At 46.1% G+C, this 21,851-nt stretch overlaps 1 protein-coding gene across 1 annotated transcript in view; it reads left to right on the forward strand.

The window, feature by feature from the left end:
* Positions 1–14,530: 14,530 nt before the first annotated feature.
* The window catches only part of LOC309568140 (von Willebrand factor A domain-containing protein 5A-like), a gene marked incomplete at its 5' end in the record, with an annotated part of 81,056 nt that continues 73,735 nt past the window's right edge, over positions 14,531–21,851 (forward strand). The window contains 3 exons of the mRNA XM_082273746.1: positions 14,531–14,676; positions 17,165–17,208; positions 19,652–19,851. Of these exons, the coding sequence (XP_082129872.1) occupies positions 14,531–14,676; positions 17,165–17,208; positions 19,652–19,851 (390 nt within the window). The remainder of the gene's footprint in view (positions 14,677–17,164; positions 17,209–19,651; positions 19,852–21,851) is intronic.

The following is a 21,851-nucleotide window of genomic DNA, read 5'->3' on the forward strand; positions in this document are numbered from 1 at the left end:
TGTGCTCCCTCCTCTTTTCCAGCAGACTGTCTATAAACACAGGCGGACGCACCCAGCAATGATTTACTTCCTCAGCTCCTCGGAAAGAGCAACAGATAGCAGAAGAGGAGAGGACTCAGCACTGAGTGTACATAGGTACTGTATCTATAACAATATACAGACATGTGTTCTGCATGTGATGCTGGAGATATAATGCATGGATCTGATGCAGATGGAGGAGGCATTGAAGATTCATCAGGTGTCTGATGACTTGGAGAGGAAGAACAGATATGCATCAATGATTTAGATTGGCTAGATTTTTTGGTTATTATCCTCTAGTTTATTGGTCATGCTGAGACATGCAAAATATCTGAATTTTTCAGAATGGAGGGGACATTAGAAACAGCAATCTTGGTGCAGGTGGGGAAGGATGTAATTTTAATGGGGGGGGGGGGGGGTCTGGCGTCTGGCTGTCAATGGAGGGTCACAAGCAAATATCTCAACTGATGGGGGGGCAGGAGTATCTGTTTTTCAAAGATAGATAGGAAACAGATTGAGATCCCATACCTAAGGGTTTTCAGAGACGCAGAATATAAAATATATTTTAAACTTATAAAAGACACACATTATTATAGCTCATTAATACATCCCTAAATATACATTTTTAGAGAAGCACAACGAGCCAATCAGTTCATGTGCTGACAAGAAGCATGCTGATAGGAAGAAAGCGCAAAGTGTCAGAGAGATGAGCTCATCACTGTGCTGCTTCTTCTTTCAGTGTCCAGTCACAAACTGGGGGCTCATCCGGGATTACCTAGGTTTCCTTAGAGGCAGCCTAAGGACATCTTGTGGCAGAAAAAGACCTTTGCATTGAAGATGAATATTGCAGCAAAAGCTGTTTTTTATTCTGTCTTTTAAATGCTAATAATTACTTTTAAAGGGAAACGCCAGTCAAAAATGAAAATGTTCCTATTAATAGTATGTTAACAATCTTTATGTTTGATATTATTCATTTTCTGCCTAGCTGCTTGTTGAGCTTAGAAAGTCTTATCTACACTGGACAAACAGCTTCTTTCTGTTTTTCACCAACAACTCTATTTCCTGTTATCTTAATTTGATAAGTTGTATCTCACTTCCTGATAAGGTTGTCAGTCTTTCTTAGACAGGCATGCCTTCACCATGATCTCCCCCTGTCTTCACAGCCTTGTTTAGGCCAGCAGCTTCTCCTGAGAGAGAGAGAGAGAGAGAGAGAGAGAGGGGGGGGAGAGAAGGGGGGAGGTTGAGAGAGGGGGAGGAGAGAGAGGGAGAGAGAAAGAGTGGGGGAGAGGGAGAGAGAGAGAAGGAGAGAGAGGAGAGAGAGACGGAGAGAGAGAGAGGGGGAGAGAGGGAAGGAGATAGAAAGAGGGAGGGAGAGAAAGAGAGGGAGAGAGGAGAGAGAGAGGAGAGAGAAGGGGAGAGAGGGAAGGAGATAGAAAGAGGGAGGGAGAGAAAGAGAGGGGGAGAGGGGGAAAGAGAGGGAGGGAGAGACAGAGGGGGGGAGGGAGAGATAGAGAGGGAGAGAGGGAGAGAGGGAGAAGGAGAGAGAGAGGAAGGGGGAGAGAGGAAGGGGGGGGAGAGGCAGAGAAGGAGAGAGAAAGAGGGAGGGAAGGAGAAGTAGAGAGAGAGAGAGAAAGAGGGAGGGAGGGAAGGAGGGAGGGAACAAGAGAGAGAGAGAGAGAGGGGGGAGAGAGAGAGAGGGGGAGAGAGAGAGAGGGAGGGAAGGAGAGAGAGGGAGAGAGAGAGAGAGAGGGAGAGGGAGGGAAGGAGAGAGAGAGGGAGAGACAGAGAGAGAGAGGGAAGGAGAGAGAGAGGGATGGAGGGAGAGAAAAGGGAGGGGGGGGGGCGGCACAATATATGAAAGAAATAAGGTACAAAGGAACATTTGTGAAAGTTTAGAAGGATATAGATCCATTTCTATTGCTCATTATATGTGAGTAATGAGTTTGTTTCTCTCTGTTTCCACTAGTGCAACTTGTCATGCAACTTCGGACACATTAAGTCGCATGACAAGTCACAGCCCATTGATTTCAAAGGCACCTGTTCCCATCTATGCCACTTTGAAAATCAGCAACTTTGAAAAGGTGCCTGCACTACTTTGATGCAACTCTTGATGTGAATTTTGTCCAGAGAGTATAAATTTGAATCAAATTTGCATCAAAGTGGCACTCTAAGTCGCAATAGTGGAAATGGAGACTAAAGCTCCGTTTCCACTAGGTTGCTGATTTTTGTGGCAGCACTGAATACTGCAAAATAAAGGTAGAAAAACTGGAATTTTTTCATTGTGACACATAAGGCTGAACTCCGCTCACATTAATGATTGCAGGGGAGAATTCAAGGTATTAGGTTGTACTTCCGCTTTAATATTCTAATCATTATTATTATTATCTTGGTGTTCTGCTTTAATCATAAATTGAATATTCAGTATGATAATAGAAATTATACATAAAAATTCATTGGGAAACCTATACATTTTAAGATAAATTAAAATTGACCAAAACCAATATTATTTTCCCTTTAACCCCTTCATGCCGACGTAAAGCAAATATGCTGCCTTCTGCTGCAAGGGGTTGTAACGGGATGATATGCAGCTGCAGGCATCACCCCGGTACCGTTCTTTAGAGCCAACGGTCGGCTTTGTTGTAATAACAACCAATGCTCAGGAGACCCGAGCAACCATCCACAACCTCTTCCGGCTGGCTGGAGACCCGAACAAAGCTGGAAATGGCTTTGATCGAGACTCAGATCTAGTATTCCGGAAGCCACATCACTACATCACTTCTGGTTTACTGGAGTCTTACAGGTGTCAGTTTTAAAAAATAGAAAGTATTCAAAAACGCTGATTTTGCCATTTTTAATACTTTCAAGTGCAGTGGAGGGGTTTGGGGTCTTATAGACCCCCGATCCCTCCATAAAGAGTACCTGTCACTGCCTATTACTCTCACAACGGATGTTTACATTGCTTGTGACAGCAATAAAAGTGATAAAAAAAAATGTAAAAGGACAGTGTAAAAATAGAAAATATAAAGTAAAATAAATAAGAAAAAAAAATGCAAGCGCCCCATCCCTCCATGCTTGCGCGCAGAAGCGACTGCACACTCGAACCCAAAAATGTAAAATGGTGTTCAAACCACACATGTGAGGTATCGCCGCGATCATAACAGCGAGAGCAATAATTCTAGCTCTAGACCTCCTCTGTAACTCCAAACTGGTAACCCCTAACATTGTTTAAAAAGTCGCCTATGGGAGTTTTTTAAGAAATTTCTATTGAGTTTTTTAAAAGCATGAAACGTGACAATGATGCACACCCTGTTTAGTAGAGAAGTACAAATGAAAAACATAACCTTAACAATTCTAAGATATAACATGGTCAATTATGATGTCTAATAGCAAGGTTGATGTATAGCAAGGTATATGACCGAGTGTAATTCTTGGAAATGGGGAAAAACCCTTAAAGTGGTAGTATAATCCGCTTTTTTACTTTTACCTACAGGTGAGCCTATAATAAGGCCTATAATAAGGCTTACCTGTAGGTAAAATGAATATCTCCTAAACCGGCATGGTTTAGGAGATACTCACTCTGGATGCAGCCGCTGACACCAGCAGCGCATGCGCTCTAAAGGTCCGGCGTTTCTTGCTGGACATTCAGTGCTCCTTGCCGGCTCCTTGCTGGAAAGTGAATTCCCACACATCGCGGCTCCGGCCATTCACAGCGCCGGAGCCGCCAAACCTGGAATAGACGCCAAAGGGAACATGTCAGCAGCTCCAAGTGATTGTGTCGGGGCTTTGTTTCTAAGGTAAGTATTTCATAATGTGCTAGTAGGGTTTTTTTTTTTTTAGTTTTTGTCTTTTTGGAGGGATGAAACCGCTTTAAGAGATGAAGTGACTGTTATTATTGAAGGTTTGAGTATAAACCAGTTGAATTTCAGTAACTATTAGGATAACTAGATATTCCAGATGGTGTATGTGGGGTGCATGTAAGCGAAAGAATATATGTTGTAAATATCTATTATTCTGTACTGGAATCGTTTCTTTATAGAGATATTTTAAGGTCTGGAACTGATTTGGGGTTGTAGGGGTTTGAGAGGGAGGGAGGGGTGTGGTGATTCTAAAGGAAGGGGATGGGGGGGTGATGTGGGTTATAATAAGGGGGGGTTTGATAATTGAATTTAGGAAAGTCGGAAAACGAATGGGGTTAGGGTTGGAAGAGGGGGAAGGGGGGAAGGGGAGTGGCCTACTTATGGAAGTGTAAAAGGTATATGTATGGCCATTAGTGCCGGGGCAAAGTCATCCAGCGCCCAGGGCAAGGGTGCCAAACTATGCCCCCCCTTCCCTTAGGGTTAGGATCAAGGTGCCCCCCCCCCAATCCCTGCAATAAACCATTACACCCAGGGCAACCGGCCTTCCTGCCCACCCCTTGTCCCGGCCCTGGTGGCCATCCTCCTCCCCTACAAAATGTTGTTTCTTAGGTGGTAGCTGTACTATTTCCTATGGGAATTTTTAACTTCTGTAGTTTGTCGCTATTCCACGAGTGTACGCAATTTTAAAGTACGACATATTAGGTATCTATTTACTCCATCATCTTTCACATTATACAAAAAAACATTGGGCTTTTTTTTTTAATTCATAAAAGTGCATTTTTCAAAAAAAATTGCGCTTGAAAGACCGCTGCGCAAATACAGTGTGACATAAAATATTGCAGTGAACATCATTTTCTTTTCTAGGGTCTCTGCTAAAAAAAATAAATATAATGTTTGGGGGTTCTAAGTAATTTTTCAGCAAAAGATATTGATTTTATCTTGTAAGCAAGTAATAAATAAATAAATAAACTAATAAGAAATGAAATGATTTCCTTTCCAGAGCCAGTCATCAGATTTAAAGTCTATGTACTTCCTGACAATGAACTTGTCTTATTTACTCCCTTTGGTCTGATAAATAAACCAGTGAAAGGGTTTTGTTACATCTGCTCGATAAGTGCAAAAAAGAAAAACCTGTTGATCCTGACAGATATCTATGCTGTCCCCTGCACTCTGTGCTGTTATCATTGTTCCCCAATTCATCTCTTTGGACTTGAGAACATTTTCCTCATATTCATACCTCCCAACTTTCTGAAATGGGAATGAGGGACACCTATTAGCAAAATTATGTAGGCATAGCCCCCCCCCCCAGCCACTCCCCTTAAGCCCCGGAAGATTTTACCCCCTTCCTGACCAGGGGGTATTTTGCGATTCGGCACTGCGTGACTTTAACGGACAATTGCACGGTCGTGTGACACTGTACCTAAACGAATTTGACGTCCTTTTTTTCCCACAAACAGAGCTTTCTTTTGGTGGTATTTGATCACCTGTGCAATTTTTTGATTATGCGCTATAAACAAAAAAAGAGCAACAATTTTGCAAAAATAACAATATTTTTCACATTTTTTATATGAAATTCCCAAAAAAAAATGTAAAAATCTAAATTTTTTTTGCATTTTAGGCCAATTTGTTTTCTGCTACCTATGTTTGGTAAAAAAAAATCGCAATAAGCGTATTTTGATTGGTTTGCGCAAAAGTTATTGCGTTTACTAAGGGAAAGATTTTTGTCATTTTTATTGTTTTTTTTTTTTACGAGTAATGGCGGTGATCTGCGATTTTTTTTTGCTGGACTGCGACATTGCGGCGGACAGATCGGACCCTTGACTGACATTTTTGACACTTTTGGGGGTACCAGTGACATTACTGCAGTAATCAGTGCTATACATATGCACTGTTACTGTAAAAATGACACTGGCAGGGAAGGGGTTAACTTTATTGGAGAAGGAGGGGTTAAGTGTGTCCCTAGGGGCGTGGTTCTAACTGTTATGGGATGTGGCTGTTTGTGTAACTACAGAGATATACGATCCTGCATAGCAGGGCCGTATTATCTCTGCATTTACACAGGGGAGAATGACAGGCGCGTGGGTCACACGCGTGGGGATGACAGTGAGCGAGCGGGGGCGCGCCTCCGGCAGCACGCGCTCGCCCCCTATTGGCTCAAAGGCGAGTGACGTACCCATACGTCACTTTGCCTGCACGGGGCTGACCGCAGCAGTATTTGTACTTGCGGCGGTCGGCAAGTGGTTAAAGGAGAATTGTACTAAAAAATTACAGTAATAGGTTCAACCTGCAAGTGCTTTTTTCCCACTACTTTTCCTTTATATTGGCTTTTAGAATTTACAAATGCAGAATTTGGAAACTAGATGAAAGGTATAGCCCTGGGAAACACTTTTTGAAAGATAAAAAGTGCAACTATGTAGATCAGACCAAAATAAGGGACAAATGAGGAGGAAAGAGGGACTTTGTTCTAAACCAGGGACAGTCTTTCAAAATCAGGGACAGTCAGGAGCTATGCAAATTCATACCTCCTAACCGTCCCTGATTCGCCGGGACTGTCCCGAAATTTGATCCATGTCCTGGAGTCCGGGCGGAATCAGGGCTAAGTCCCGGAATGTCTGCGGCATGTGCGGGGCATCTTGGTTCCTGCACCCTACGGACAACACTTTGCATGGCAGCCGGCATCTCTTCCCGGCTGCCTCTAACACACACAGTGCAGAGCGGAGGGAACTGAACCCTCCTTCTCTTCCTGCTGTGATGTTTTCCTGGACACAGAGGAGGAGGTGGGGAGGACTGGTCTGAAGTCTGTAATGATTTCTCTGTACACAAGACTTTATGAAGAGGGGGGGCATGGGGAAGAGGGAGAGGGGGGCAAGTCTTCAAAGTTCACGTGGAGTGATTTGAGGAGTGGGCACAACATTCTAGCTAAACAGCGCTGATCTGAGGTCTGTAATTATGTATCTATAGGCGAGACTTGCAGAGAAGGGGGGCATGGGAAAGAGGGGGAAGAGGGCAAGCCTACAGTTTACTTGGGCTGATTTAAGAAGGGGGGGGGGATATGTGCTAGGGAACACTTTAGGATTGGAGAGGCCTTTTGCTCCAGGAAGGGGGTTGGATATGAAATCATCCCCCTCACCCCCCCAGCAAAAGTCTTCTCCCCTCACAAAGCGCCCCCTAGCACATATTCCCCCTCCAAATCAAAGAGATGCTGGCTGCCACATATCGGGTGGCCCTAGACACCCCACAAAAGATGTAGTACAATTGCTCCAGCTGCCCAAGCTAGTGCCTCCCTTCCAGGCAAGTTAGTGGAGCCAAGTGTGGGTTCCAGGACATAGAAGAGGTTCACACTATGAATTGCACAGGAATGCAGTGTGCGTTCTGTGCGATTCACACATGACCCATGTGCAATTCACACACACTATTCGTTTTTTACTACTATTAAAAAAAACCTGTCAGCTCCAGTTGGAGCTGCTGTACTAACCAATGCAAGGTTAGTTCAGCGATACCCGGACTGAGCTTCTGTGTTCTGACAGGGAGCGGCCCTCCCGCCAGAACACTCTAATCAGAGCTCTCTGCTATTGGCTGAGAGCGCTGATCGGGAGTGGGCCGGCTCCTGGTTTTTCAGCATGCACACCCAACAGAAGCCAGCTGAACAGCCGGCTTCTATCAGACAGATTGACATACATAGGGCCAAATGTCGGACGTTTTTTTTTAACCAGCTGTTTTCTCCTGACATTCGGCCTGTGTGTATGAAGCTTTACGTAGGGAGGAGAAGGAGGGATTTGAGAGGAAGGGTGAACTTGTGCTTTAGGGGGGAGAGAATTTTTGCTGGGATAAGAAATGTGGGGGGGATTTGTTGTGCTGGAAAGGGGGATTGGGGGGGGGGGATTTGTGTTAGGAGGGGGAACTAAGGGGTGTGAGAATAAGTGCTAGTATAGAGAAGAAGGGGGAATTGTACTGGGACTGGGGATTTGGGGAGGGTGGAGGATGACTTGTACTGGGGAAGGGGGGAAGAATATTTGCATGGGAGGATTTGTTCTGGGAGGGGGGGAGAAAGGATTTGCGCAGAGGGGGTTAGTGTGCAAATTAGTGCTTTTTTTTTTTTTTTTGGAGGGGAAGGAGTAAGATTGTGCTTGTGGATGGAATTTTGCCCTTTCCTTATCCCTACACTGTCACCCCTGATTCCTGAACTCTTTTTGTTTTTTACTCCTGATTCTTACTATGCATTACACACCCCTGTCCCCTTCACTGTGTACATTGCATACTCCTGCCCCCTGCATTCTGTACATTACATACTCCTGTCCCCTGCACTGTGTACATTACATACTCCTGCCCCCTGCATTCTGTACATTACACACTCCTGTCCCCTGCATTCTGTACATTACACACTCCTGTCCCCTGCATTCTGTGCATTACACACTCCTGTCCCCTGCATTCTGTGCATTACACACTCCTGTCCCCGGCATTCTGTACATTATACACTCCTGTCCCCTGCATTCTGTGCATTACACACTCCTGTCCCCTGCATTCTGTGCATTACACACTCCTGTCTCCGGAATTCTGTACATTACACACTCCTGTCCCCTGCACTGTGTACATTACATAGTCCTGTCCCCTGCATTCTGTACATTACACACTCCTGTCCTCTGCATTCTGTACATTACATACTCCTGTCCCCTGCATTCTGTACATTACACACTCATGTTCCCTGCATTCTGTACATTACACACTCATGTCCCCTGCATTCTGTACATTACATACTCCTGTCCCCTGCATTCTGTGCAATACATACTCCTGACCCCTGCATTCTATACATTACACACTCCTGTCCCCTGCATTCTATACATTATACACTCCTGCTCCCTGCATTCTATACATTACACACTCCTGACCCCTGCATTCTATACATTACACACTCCTGTCCCCTGCATTCTATACATTATACACTCCTGCTCCCTGCATTCTATACATTACACACTCCTGTCCCCTGCATTCTATACATTACACACTCTCGCCCCCTGCATTCTATACATTACACACTCCTGTCCCCTGCATTCTGTACATTACACACTCCTGCCCCCTGCATTCTATACATTACACACTCCTGACCCCTGCATTCTATACATTACACACTCCTGTCCCCTGCATTCCATACATTACACACTCCTGCCCCCTGCATTCTTTACATTACACACTCCTGACCCCTGCATTCTATATATTACACACTCCTGCCCCCTGCATTCTATACATTACACACTCCTGTCCCCTGAATACTATACATTACACACTCCTGACCCCTGCATTCTATACATTACACACTCCTGTCCCCTGAATTCTATACATTACACACTCCTGCCCCCTGCATTCTATACATTACACACTCCTGACCCCTGCATTCTATATATTACACACTCCTGCCCCCTGCATTCTATACATTACACACTCCTGCCCCCTGCATTCTATACATTACACACTCCTGCCCCCTGCATTCTATACATTACACACTCCTGCCCCCTGCATTCTGTGCATTACACACTCCTGCCCCCTGCATTCTGTACATTACATACTCCTGCGCCCGGCATTCTGTACATTACACACTCCTGTCCCCTGCATTCTGTACATTACACACTCCTGTCCCCTGCATTCTGTACATTACATACTCCTGTCCCCTGCATTCTGTGCATTACACACTCCTGTCCCCTGCATTCTGTACATTACACACTCCTGTCCCCTGCATTCTGTACATTACACACTCCTGTCCCCTGCATTCTGTACATTACACACTCCTGTCCCCTGCATTCTGTACATTACATACTCCTGTCCCCTGCATTCTGTGCATTACACACTCCTGCCCCCTGCATTCTGTACATTACATACTCCTGCGCCCGGCATTCTGTACATTACACACTCCTGTCCCCTGCATTCTGTACATTACACACTCCTGTCCCCTGCATTCTGTACATTACATACTCCTGTCCCCTGCATTCTGTGCATTACACACTCCTGTCCCCTGCATTCTGTACATTACATTCTCCTGTCCCCGGCATTCTGTACATTACATACTCCTGCTGGTTACGGAGCAGTCCCTGAATATTGTAATGAAGTTCTTCTTTAAGGTAGACTCAGACAAAGCAATTAAAGCATATTTTATAAGAATATTTTATAGGAAGCCAGGGTTTTGTTTAACCAATTCCCTGCTAAGCGCTTGGCCACGCCTACATTTTACCTGGGCATACGTAGCGCGCTGCAGGACTTGTCCCTCCTCCAGTGTCCCTCATTCTGAAGTTCAAAAGTTGGGAGGTATGCATATTTTATAGACATGAGGAGAGGAGGAGGTTTTCTGCAGCTATAAGCCCCCGTTCACACTAAGGCGACCTGTGAGGCGACCTGGTCGCCTCACAGGTCGCCGCAGGTCGCCTCCCATAGGGAAGCTGCGGACCCGTTCTAATAGGAGCGACACAAGTCGCTCCGACTTAGAAAAAGGAGGAGCTTCTTTGGGGCGACCAGGAGGCGGCCGCCATAGACTTCAATGTTATGAAGTCCGTGGCGGCCGCTCCGAGGTCGCGGCGCGCTGCTCGCATCGCGATCTCGGAGGTCGCCCCGGGAAGTAGCGTCGCGTGTATGTGAACCGGCGCTAAAACCCTTCTAAAAACAAAAAATGCTACATTTGGCAACCAGATGGCACTAAGTGTCACAGGCACATACTTAGCGCTATCTAGTGGCCAATTTCGATATTTTCCATGTTAAATTGATTAAACATTCAACCAGCACAGGAAATAGCATAATATTCTTTTTCTTTTTGCCCCATTCACACAGATTTTATGTACATGCACTTTCAATTGGCAAATTGATACACACGTTTTTCATAAATGCACCCCTTAACCTCACCTTGACCTTAACTTTTAAGGTAACCCTGCAAATGAATCCTAATGCTTAACCCTAAAATTGCACCTAATTTATAGAGTGTACACTTATCTTTTCAGAGAAAAAAAGGAGGAGGTGGATTAACACTGTACAATGAATCCCGATCACAAAGACCAGTGGCGCTGTATGGGCATAAATGGCGTATAAAAGTTTAATTATATGATTTATATATCATGATGTAATTTAATTTGCTTAGCCGATTGTTGTGTAAAGGTATTACAAAGAAATGTGCAATTAAACTACAGTCCTCCCATGATGATGATTTAAAAGCCAATAAATGCTTCCATTTTAAAGGATCCTTTGATGTAAAAATACTCCAATGGGAAATGTTAATGTCCAGATTATCTAGACTGAATGAGAAAAAAATCTGAACTTCAATATACTGTATAGTCATAGTATTAGTGAATAAATTGCAGATCTGTCAGAGCAAGATCACCTAGGATAGACCCATCTTATTCATGTGTGGTGTCTGGAAAGCACCAGTGTCTAAATCAGGTGCACGTGGCAATTATAAAGGCAGCAAAGGATTCTACTTCAAACCAATGGACAACAATTGAAATGTGCTTGTAACAAGCAATCAATGGGAGGATAATCTACATGGAATTGAAGAGAGAGATCCTGTGGCCAATAGAGGCAGGGCTGCTGTTAGAAATCACGGGGCCCCGTACAGCCTACCTGACAGAGCCAGGGGGGCCCGGGGGCCCTGTCAGGTAAGCTGTATGGGGCCCCATGATTTCTATCCCTGGGAATAGAAGCAGGCATAGTGAAGGGAGATTAGATGGGAACATGAAGATCTTGGACACAAAGCAATGACTTGACAGATTCTATAATTAGCAGACAGGGCCCCCCACACAGAGCTCCCCTTACATCAGAGCCCCCCAAAACAGAGCCCCCCTTACTTTAGAGACCCCCCACACAAAGCCCCCCTTACTTTAGAGCCCCCCTTACTTTAGAGCCCCCCCACACAGAGCCCCCCTTACATCAGAGACCCCCCACACAGAGCCCCCTCTCATCAGAGACCCCCCACACAGAGCCCTCTCTCATCAGAGACCCCCCACACAAACCCCCCCTCACATCAGAGACCCCCCCCCACACAGAGCCTTTCTTACATCAGAGACCCCACACACAAAGCCCCCCTTACATCAGAGACCCCCACACACAAAGCCCCCCTTACATCAGAGACCCCCCACGCAAAGCCCCCCTTACATCAGAGACCCCCACAGAGCTCCCCTTACATCAGAGACCCCACACACAGAGCCCCCTTACATCAGAGCCCCCCCCCCCCCACACAGAGCCCCCTTACATCAGAGACCCCTCCACACACAGAGCCCCCCTTACATCAGGGCCCCCCACACAGTGCCCCCTTACATCAAAAAAACCCTCCACAGAGCCCCCTTACATCAGAGCCCCCCACACAGAGCCCCATTACATTCAGAGCCCCCTCACACAGAGCTCCCCTTACATCAGAGCCACCCCCACACAGAGCCACCCCACATCAGAGAACCCTCCACATCAGAGACCCCACACACAGAGCTCCCCTTACATCAGAGCCCCCCACACAGAGCTCCTTTACATCAGAGGTGACCCCCCTCCACACAGAGCCCCACTTACATCAGAGACCCCCCTCCACACAGAGCCCCCTTACATCAGAGGCCCCCTTCACATCAGAGACCCCCCCACACAAAGCCCCCCTTCCATCAGAGACCCCCCCACATCAGAGAGCCCCCCCACACAGAGCCCCCCTTACATCACAGAGCCCCCACACAGACCCCCCCTTACATCACAGACTCCCCACACAAAGCCCCCCTCACATCAGAGACCCCCCTTACATTTATTGCAGGAGAGAGACCTCACCTCACGCTGTCTTCAGCTTTTTTTTTCTTTAAACTTCCCGCTCACTCATCCCCGGGGAGTGTGGGCGGGGCAGACCCAGGAGGAAAAGGGGCGGGAGGAGGAGGAGAAGGGGTGGGAGGAGGAGGAGCTGACGATCTCTCTCCTCTGGCGTTCCTGCAGAGAGAAGGAGGGATCAGTCAGCGGCGGCATCTCTGTGGCTGAGCTGTGTGTAGTACACAGCTCAGACTGCAGCAGTAGGAGACCGAGGCACAGCCGCACAGCGGGAGGTAAGCGGCAGCCGCGGCCTGTGTTAGCCCTGTCCAGGCTGCGGTCGCTGCTTACCTCCCGCTGTGCTGCCTGATCTTCTGCGAGCTGTGATGGCCGCACGGCGCCCGTTGCCCATGGCGCCCTGTGCGGCCGCACAGCTCGCACACCCAAAAGGCCGGCCCTGTTAGCAGACATATATGATATAGGTCTCCAGGAGCTGGTAGCACCTCTCCTCTCAGCTTACAGATCCATCCCCACAGGGGAAAAAAGACAATCTCCTCAGGGCTCCAGACTATTTAACAGCAAACCAACCACCATCTGGGCACACTTTCCCAGGGATTGGCTAGGCCCTGCTGAATATTCAGACTGGACATTTAACCACTTCCCGCCCGCCCTATAGGCAAATGATGGCGGGAAGGTGGTTGCATTATCCTGATTGGAAGTCATATGACGCGCAGAGCGGCGATCGGTGATGCGGCGTGTCACTCTGACACACCGAATCTCCGATCTTGGTAAAGAGCCTACTGACGTAGGCTCTTTACCATGTGACCAGCTGTGTCCAATCACAGCTGGTCACATAGTAAATAGGAAGTGCCGTTGATCGGCTTTCCTCAGTTCGTGCCTGACAGGCACCAGTAGAGGAGAGCCGATCTGCGGCTCTCCTGACAGGGGGGGGGGGGTCTGCACTGGTAATCAGAGCATTGATTACCAGTGCAGACCCTTGGGGGGGGGGGTTCCACTAGAACCACCAGGGATGCCCACCCATGACCCCAGGGATTCCCACCATGTCCACCAGGGATGGCAATCAGGGCTCAGGGAGCCAGCCAGTGCCCTCCCCATCAGTGCTGCCCACCAGTGCCCATCGTTGCCATCTATCACTGCTGCCCACCAGTGCCCATTATTGCCCAGTCGTGCCGCCTATCAGTGCCCATTAGTGCCCATCAGTGCCGATCAGTGCCACCTATCAGTGCCCATCAGTGCCGCCTATCAGTGCCCATCAATGCCGCCTATCAGTGCCCAGCAGTGCCGCCTATCAGTTCCCACCAATGCTGCATATCAGTGCTACCTATCAGTGACACATATCAGTGCCACCTATCAGTGTTGCCTATCAGTGCCGTATATTAGTTCCACCCCATCAGTGCCACCCCATCAGTGCCTCCTCATCAGTGCCTGTCAGTGCGGCCTCATCAGTGCTCATCAGTAAAGGAAAAAACGCATCTATAACATAAACAAAAAACTTTTTTTAATTTTAAACATTTTCGATCTTTTTTTATTTGTTTAGCAAAAAAGAAAAAAAACCTTGCAGTGATCAAATACCACCAAAAGAAATCTCTATTTGTGGGAAGAAAATCACATAAATTTGGTGTAGGTACAGTGTTGCATGGCCACGCAATTGTCATTCAAAATGCAACAGCGCTAAAAGCTATAAATTGGCCTGGGCGGGAAGGGGGGAAAAGTGCCCGGTATTGAAGTGGTTAAATCCTCCTGCCCTAAGCTGTAGAAACTTCTTCTAGTGATTACAGCAAAGGCCAAAAGGAAATTTCCCTAGCAACCTAACTAGGAGGATGCTACATCACAAAGTGATCCTTATCGACATTTTTTGGCTTTCAGGTTGCCAAAACTGTTGAGGAAGCACCATGGATGGAAAGACAAGCAGGATATTCTGTTGTTTGCCAAGACCAAGCCGACACTCCAAGAGCAGGTCATCATCTGGAGAACTAAACCCACCACATAAGGAGGACAACTGTGTCCAAATGGTTGAGAAAGAGAACTTGTTATCAGTGTAATTTTCTTAAATCTGACTTTCATCGTCCCTTCAGTCTTGCACAGTAGTACAGGTTCCTCTACTCTACTGAATTTTCTTTCTCTGATTTAATTGCACACTGTGAGCTTCTAATAATGTGCATTAGAAGGTGCAGCAAGTCAGGCAGAGCCTGCCTCGTTTCCTGGCTGGAGGACATGCAGCATCATCTAGCCCTTTCCTCCCCAGCCTGACTGTCCCTGGCCGCCCTTCCCCAGCCTCACTGTCCCTGTCCCTATCATTCATTGAACCATAGTTCTTACCATCATGGAGGTTCAGCGTCACATTAGGGTGGTTTGCGTGGAAATACAGCTTGCCTAGGAACATCCACTTCTTCAAAATTACATCCACTCATTAAGACATTTATGCTGGGTTCACATACATGCAAATTGGAATCAGACCTGATTCGCATCTGAACCGGTGAACAGACACGCACCGTACCCCAGGCACTAACCCGCGGCCGCACATATGTGAACTCGGCTTCAGATATTTGCAGAGCCCACCCACTGCTTGTATCAGAGCTCTTAGGTAGGGATGAGATCAGGCATGTTCGAATATTAGTCGAACCGAGCTATTCCATCAGGAAGCTATTACCCCAGACTGTCAATAATAAGCAGCTAAGGCATTCCCACACCCAGTAGCCATACATATGGCTGCAGACGGAGAATGCCTCAACTGCGTATGATGGGTAATCCACAGTGGTTGTGGGATTCCTGGTGGGATAGCTCAGGTGGGTTCAGACTAGTATCCAAACATGCCCGATCTCATCCCTACCTAAGAGCTCTGAGGCAGGGTGCTGTGATGTATCCAGCATGTGTGGTTAAATGATGAATCTTATCCATGTAGACAGGAAGTGGCTAAATGAGGCTGCAGGAGATCAGTAGTTTGACGGTGGCGGGTATCAGACCCCTGGCCTTCTCATCCAACTCGTGACCAAAGACCAGGCAATCTCACACCCTGCCGCCACTTGCGTAACAATGCCACTCTCAGCTGCACCCGGCACACAGATTGTCCAGCTTGCGGGACCACAATCTAGATGCCAGCAGACTGAGAGCGATTGTCACCGGGCTAATTAAACAATTAACCCTTTCTCTGCCACCACCTCTATGTTATAATGAGCCCAGAGGACGCTTGTCATTTTAGAAATACCAATTATGACTTTAGAATAATCATCTGTAACACTCACCACAGACAGGAATGTCCAGAGGATTTATCCTAAACAGTAGCGCTCTTCAGGGGGCAGATTCTGTGGGGTCAGTTTGCCTTTAAGAGCTTAGAGACAAAAGTAACACTTTTCAAAATAAGGTTTAATTATAAGAGAGGTTAAAATATGTGCAAATAAAAATATTTACAGAAAAATGGGTTACAAAGAAATAGAGACACAATACAGCAATTTAGAAGAATAGATAAAGAATTAGAAATGAAATACTTGCATTCAAAAGTCCTGGGCATTTCAGAGTTTCAGAGGCTGAACATGAGTGATCCGTTCCCCCTTAAGCGATGTTACTGCTTGATGTTAAAATTGAGAACTGCGAGCTCCATCAGCTCCTGTCTTTTTCTCTGACCCGCAGGGGGTGTCACCAGAAGTACTTGACCAATAAACACTGGGGCCATGGGCGGCCCCGGAGGTTCATAAACTGCTAAGGGATCCCCTGGTTAGACAGATTTCTAACAGAAGACATATCTCGAAATATGTAATGGTTACATTCTTAAAAACTGATATTTTATTGTCCGGCATTAAATGTATTATCCACAGACACTAAACAGGGGTTATCTCAGAATAACCTCTGACCCATAAGGCATCTGATCGCTAGCTTGTCTTCCCTAGGATCGAAATGTGATCATGTATGATCTTAATTCGATCGGTATTTTATTTGCCATTCAAATATATATTTTCTAGAGACATATCATGTTCGGTTAAAAAGTTATGAATTGGGTATGGATTTGTGAGATGTAGGTGTTACATTTTAATTAACAACTGGGCTTGTGGAATTTACAAGGCAACCTCCCTGGCCATCTGCTCAGACCTCTGTCTGCGTTTGAGATAAGATCTGCTCGTTTATGACCCGGCATCTGCCAGGATGTGTTAATAAGGTTTGCTTTGAAGCCCTGAGGCCCAAACTTCCTGCATTCCAGGAGGTAATTAACACTGCAAAAAGGAGCTGGGATGAGGGGCTGGTAAAGGAATGACCTTTTTGGTTTTGAAAACTGTCAGCTGCTGGAGTTACGCAAAATGGTGGCAACAGCGCAGGATACCATGACAAAATGGTGTCCCAGCGCACGATCTCATTACAAGTAGCACTGAAATTGGGAAAAAAAAAAGGTAAAAAGGGATTTTGTGGAAATCAAAATATTTCAATACCAAACTAAAAATGTCATCCAATTAGGGTTTACAGCTACCTGTAGCTGGATATACTTTTCAGGCAAGAGGTCTTTCATACTGCTTCTTGTTATTTCTTTCCTTCTGTAGGACACCATGTTATGGCCTCCTCACCGTGTCGTCCCGCCAGCCAGGTGAGTGTACTTTTACTGGTAGATTACAGTATGAGCAACCTGGGAGGCGGCACCAGACCCAAACTTTAAGGAGGTGTGAGTCCTTAATTATATGATTTTCTTGTACAACTTCTGTACACTCTTCATTAGATTTAGCTTCAACTATGTAGTGGGGCCTGTCTGATTGGATACAAATTGAAAGTGTTCTTTAGGTTTGACCTCATATTATATGATTTTTGGTAAATCTAAAGGAAAATTGTACAAAAATGTTGTATAATGTATGGCCAGCTCTAATTTAGCACTTGACAAGAAGCCTGGTAAGCTGCCCATGCATCAGTCTTTTTTTTTTCCAACCAGACCCAATTCCTCCATCCACACATTTGAGGTGGATGGGTGAATCTTCCCCTGTGTCATTGTACTCTGACAGAGGGGAGACCTCCCCAACATAAGAATACACAGATCAGTTATAAAGGCTATAGTCTACAGCGCTGATCAAGCGGCCAAAATCGGACAGGATGGTTGAACAGAAGTCAAATGGAAGATTACTTTTGTTCAACCACAGTGGCCATACATGGATCGAAATTCAGATGGTCTCTGCTGAACCAGTTGAATTTTGATCCAAGTATGGCTAGCTTTACAGTACTTGAAGAATCCCTGTTTGACCTTCTTGGATTCCTCGTAGGATCTGTACCAAGATTTCTACAACCTCCACTACCTCCAGGGCTTTCGGAGTTCTCAATAATGACTATGGGCATGTTCTCTGACCAGAAGGGTATTTAAGCTCTAACCTTTGAAGTGCCTGGTGCTGTATATGTTTGCCAGCTCCATGAGAGCTAAAGACCTATAACACTTATCTGCCAGTTTCCATTTAGTTGCTCACCCCTCTTTTGACTACTCACTGCCTTGACCTGACTTTTCTCTTGCCCATCGCCTGCTGTGACCCCTGCCTAGACCTTATTACTCTCTAGTCTGATGCGACCCCTGCCTGGACCTTACTACTCTCTAGCTTGCTGCAACCCCTGCCTGGACCTTACTACTCTAGCCTGCTGCGACCCCTGCCTGGACCATACTACTCTCCATCTTGCTGCAACCCCTGCCTGGACCTTACTAATCTCTAGCCTGCTGCGACCCCTGCCTGGACCTTACTACTCTAGCCTGCAGCAAACCCTACCTGGACCTTACTACTCTCTAGCCTGCTGCGACCGCTGCCTGGACCTTACTACTCTAGCCTGCAGCAAACCCTACCTGGACCTTACTACTCTCTAGCCTGCTGCGACCGCTGCCTGGACCTTACTACTCTCTAGCCTGCTGGGACACTTGCGTGGACCTTACTACTCTCTAGCCTGCTGCGACCCCTGCATGGACCTTACTAATCTCTAGCCTGCTGCGACCCCTGCCTGGACCTTACTACTCTAGCCTGCAGCAAACCCTACCTGGACCTTACTACTCTCTAGCCTGCTGCGACCGCTGCCTGGACCTTACTACTCTCTAGCCTGCTGGAACACTTTCGTGGACCTTACTACTCTCTAGCCTGCTGCGACCCCTGCATGGACCTTACTACTCTCTAGCCTGCTGTGACCTTCCTGGACCTTACTACTCTCTAGCCTGTCTTGAAACCTGCTTGGACTTGACTACTCTCTTGCCTGCCATCTGCCACAACTCTGCCTGGACCTGACTACTTTCTTGTTTGCTACCTACCAAGACCTCAACCTTAACCTGACTAATTTCTTGTTTTCTGCTTCCAAAGACCACTACCTGGACCTTACTACTCTCTTGCCTGTCACCTGCCACGATCATGGGCCTGGACTAGTCATATATTTGCTGTCTGTCATGGCCTCTGCCTGGACTGGACTACTCTCTTGTTTGCCACCTGTCAAGACCTTTTTGTGGACTTGACTACTTTTCTGCCATGATCGCAGGCCTAGGCTTGACTACTGTCTTGTCTACCGCACCATGAACAGTCTCTGCTTTGCAGTCCTTCTGTCCATCAACAAATTGATGGGGCGATTCTGAGCGAAAACCAGGGACCAAAGAAATTTGGGGACCAACAGTGTCTCCAGCCCATTTCCAGGAGTCTGGTGAAAACCAACTGGTACTTAGACTTTTCACATTGTGTGAGCCCACTTCACCAGTCATGGGGCACCATAACAGAGTCTATGACTTAAATTGAATCTATGGGCCCACCTTAAGAAGACATTGTCACCTTGTACATTCTGGTTATTGACCACAAATGCCTGAGCACTGTCCCATGGAAAAGGTTACATGCTCCCACATACCCAGAAGACCCTCTCTGCTAGTGAAGGCTCTTGAAGTGCAAGGAGGTGCCAACGTCTTGTCTATAATAATTTTCATGGGTGTTCCCCTAGACCTAGAAATAATTTCCTATGAGGAAGCTTGAGAAAGGTTTATCTAGCAGATGTATAAATCAGACCCCAATTTTAGGCTTCTTCTTGTGTGTGCCCAGTCCCTTTGCAGGGGATCTGGGTTGATGTCCAAGTAGAAGGCTTTGTGGCCGATGTATCAGCAACACTCAAGTATAGGAACAAGAAGAAGGCAGTGGACGTGGTCTTTGTCTTCCCCGTGGATGAAGACTCTGCCATCTACAGCTTTGAGGCCACAATAGAGGAGAAGAAGATTATAGCCGACCTCCAGGAGAAGACGCAGGTAATGAGGAAGCTTTATTTACAAAATTCTTCAGTTTCCTTCTCTTGGGGCCATTTACAAAATCTACAAGATTTCTCATCTTGGGACCCATTCACACTATCTTCTTTCAGTAATGCACAGTCCATTGCAGTGCCATTCATTTTGAATGGTTCCTCAAGACACCTAGTTGGTGCGCAGTTGTAATCACAAGTGAACCATTTTGTGTGTTGAGATGCAATGCATTAAAAATATACCATAACAATGTTCACTCTCCCATCTGTATCTACAGTGCATCTGGAAAGTATTTACAGCGCTTCACTTTTTCCACATTTTGTTATGTTACAGCCTTATTCCAAAATGGATGAAATTTATTATTTTTTCTCAAAATTCTACAAACAATCCCTAATAATGACAATTTGAAAGACGTTTGTTTAAAATCTTTGCAAATTTATTAAAAATAAAAAAATGAAAAAAGTTACATGTACATAAGTATTCACAGCCTGTGTTCAATAATTTGTTGAAGCACCTTTGGCACCAACTACAGCCTCAAGTCTTTTTGAGTATGATGCTACAAGCTTGGCACACTTATTTTTGGACAGTTTCTCCCATTGTTTTTTTGCAGGACTTCTCAAGCTCCATCAGGTTGGATGGGGAGCGTCCTTGCAGAGCCATTTTCAGATCTCTCCACAGATGTTCAATTGGGTTCAATTCTGAGCTCTGGCTGGGCCAATCAAGGACATTCACAGAGTTGTCCCATAGCCACTCCTTTGTTATCTTGGCTGTGTGCTTAGGGTCATTGTCCTGTTGGAAGATGAACCCTCACCTGACTCTGAGGTCAAGAGTGCTCTGGAGCAGGTTTTCATCAAGGATGTATCTGTAAATTTCTGCGTTTAACTTTCCCTCGATTGTCACTAATCTCCCAGTCCCTGCCGCTGAAAAACATCCCCACAGCATGACGCTGCCACCACCATGCTTCATTGTAGGGATGGTATTGATAAGGTGATGAGAGGTGCCTGGTTTTCTCCAGACTTGACACTTGTTATTCAGGCCAAAGAGTTCAATCTTTGTTTCATCAGACCAGAGAATTTTGTTTCTCATGGTCTGAGAGTCCTTCAGGTGCCTTTTGATAAACTCCAGGCAGACTGTCATGTGCCTTTTACTGAGGAGTGACTTCCGTCTGGCCACTCTACCATACAGGCCTTATTGGTGGAGTGCTGCAGAGAGGTTCTCCTCTCTCCACAGAGAAACACTGGAGCTCTGTCAGAGTGACTATCGGGTTCTTGGTCACTTCTCTAAGTAAGGCCCTTCTCCCCCGATCGCTCAGTTTGGCGGGGCGGCCGGTTCTAGGAAGAGTCTTGTTGGTTCCAAACTTCTTTCATTTACAGATAATGGAGGCCACTGTGCTCATTGAGACCTTCAATGCTGAAAAAATGTTTCTGTACCCTTCCCCAGATCTGTGCCTCCATACAATCCTGTCTCGGAGGTCTACAGACAATTCCTTGGACTTCATGGCTTGGTTTGTGCCCTGACATGCACTGGTAACTGTGGGACCTCATATAGACAGGTGTGTGCCTTTCCAAATCATGTCCAATCAACTGAGTTTACCTCACGTGGATTCCAATCAAGTTGTAGAAACATTTTAACCACTTAAGCCCCAGAAGATTTTACCCCCTTCCTGACCAGGGCCTATTTTGCGATTCGTCACTGCGTGATTTTAACGGACAATTGCGCGGTCGTGCGACGCTGTACCCAAATGAAATCGATGTCCTTATTTTCCCACAAACAGAGCTTTCTTTTGGTGGTATTTGATCACCTGTGTGATTTTTTGATCATGCGCTATAAACAAAAAAAAGAGCGACAATAACAAAAAAAAGAGCGACAATTTTGCAAAAATAACAATATTTTTCACATTTTTTTATATGAAATTCCCCCCCCCCCCCCAAAAAAAATGTAAAAATCAAAATTTTTTAACATTTTATGCCAATTTGTTTTCTGCTACATATTTTTGGTAAAAAAAAAAT

This window comes from Pelophylax lessonae, assembly GCF_965119305.1.
Source record: "Pelophylax lessonae genome assembly, chromosome: 1".
NCBI lineage: Eukaryota > Metazoa > Chordata > Amphibia > Anura > Ranidae > Pelophylax > Pelophylax lessonae.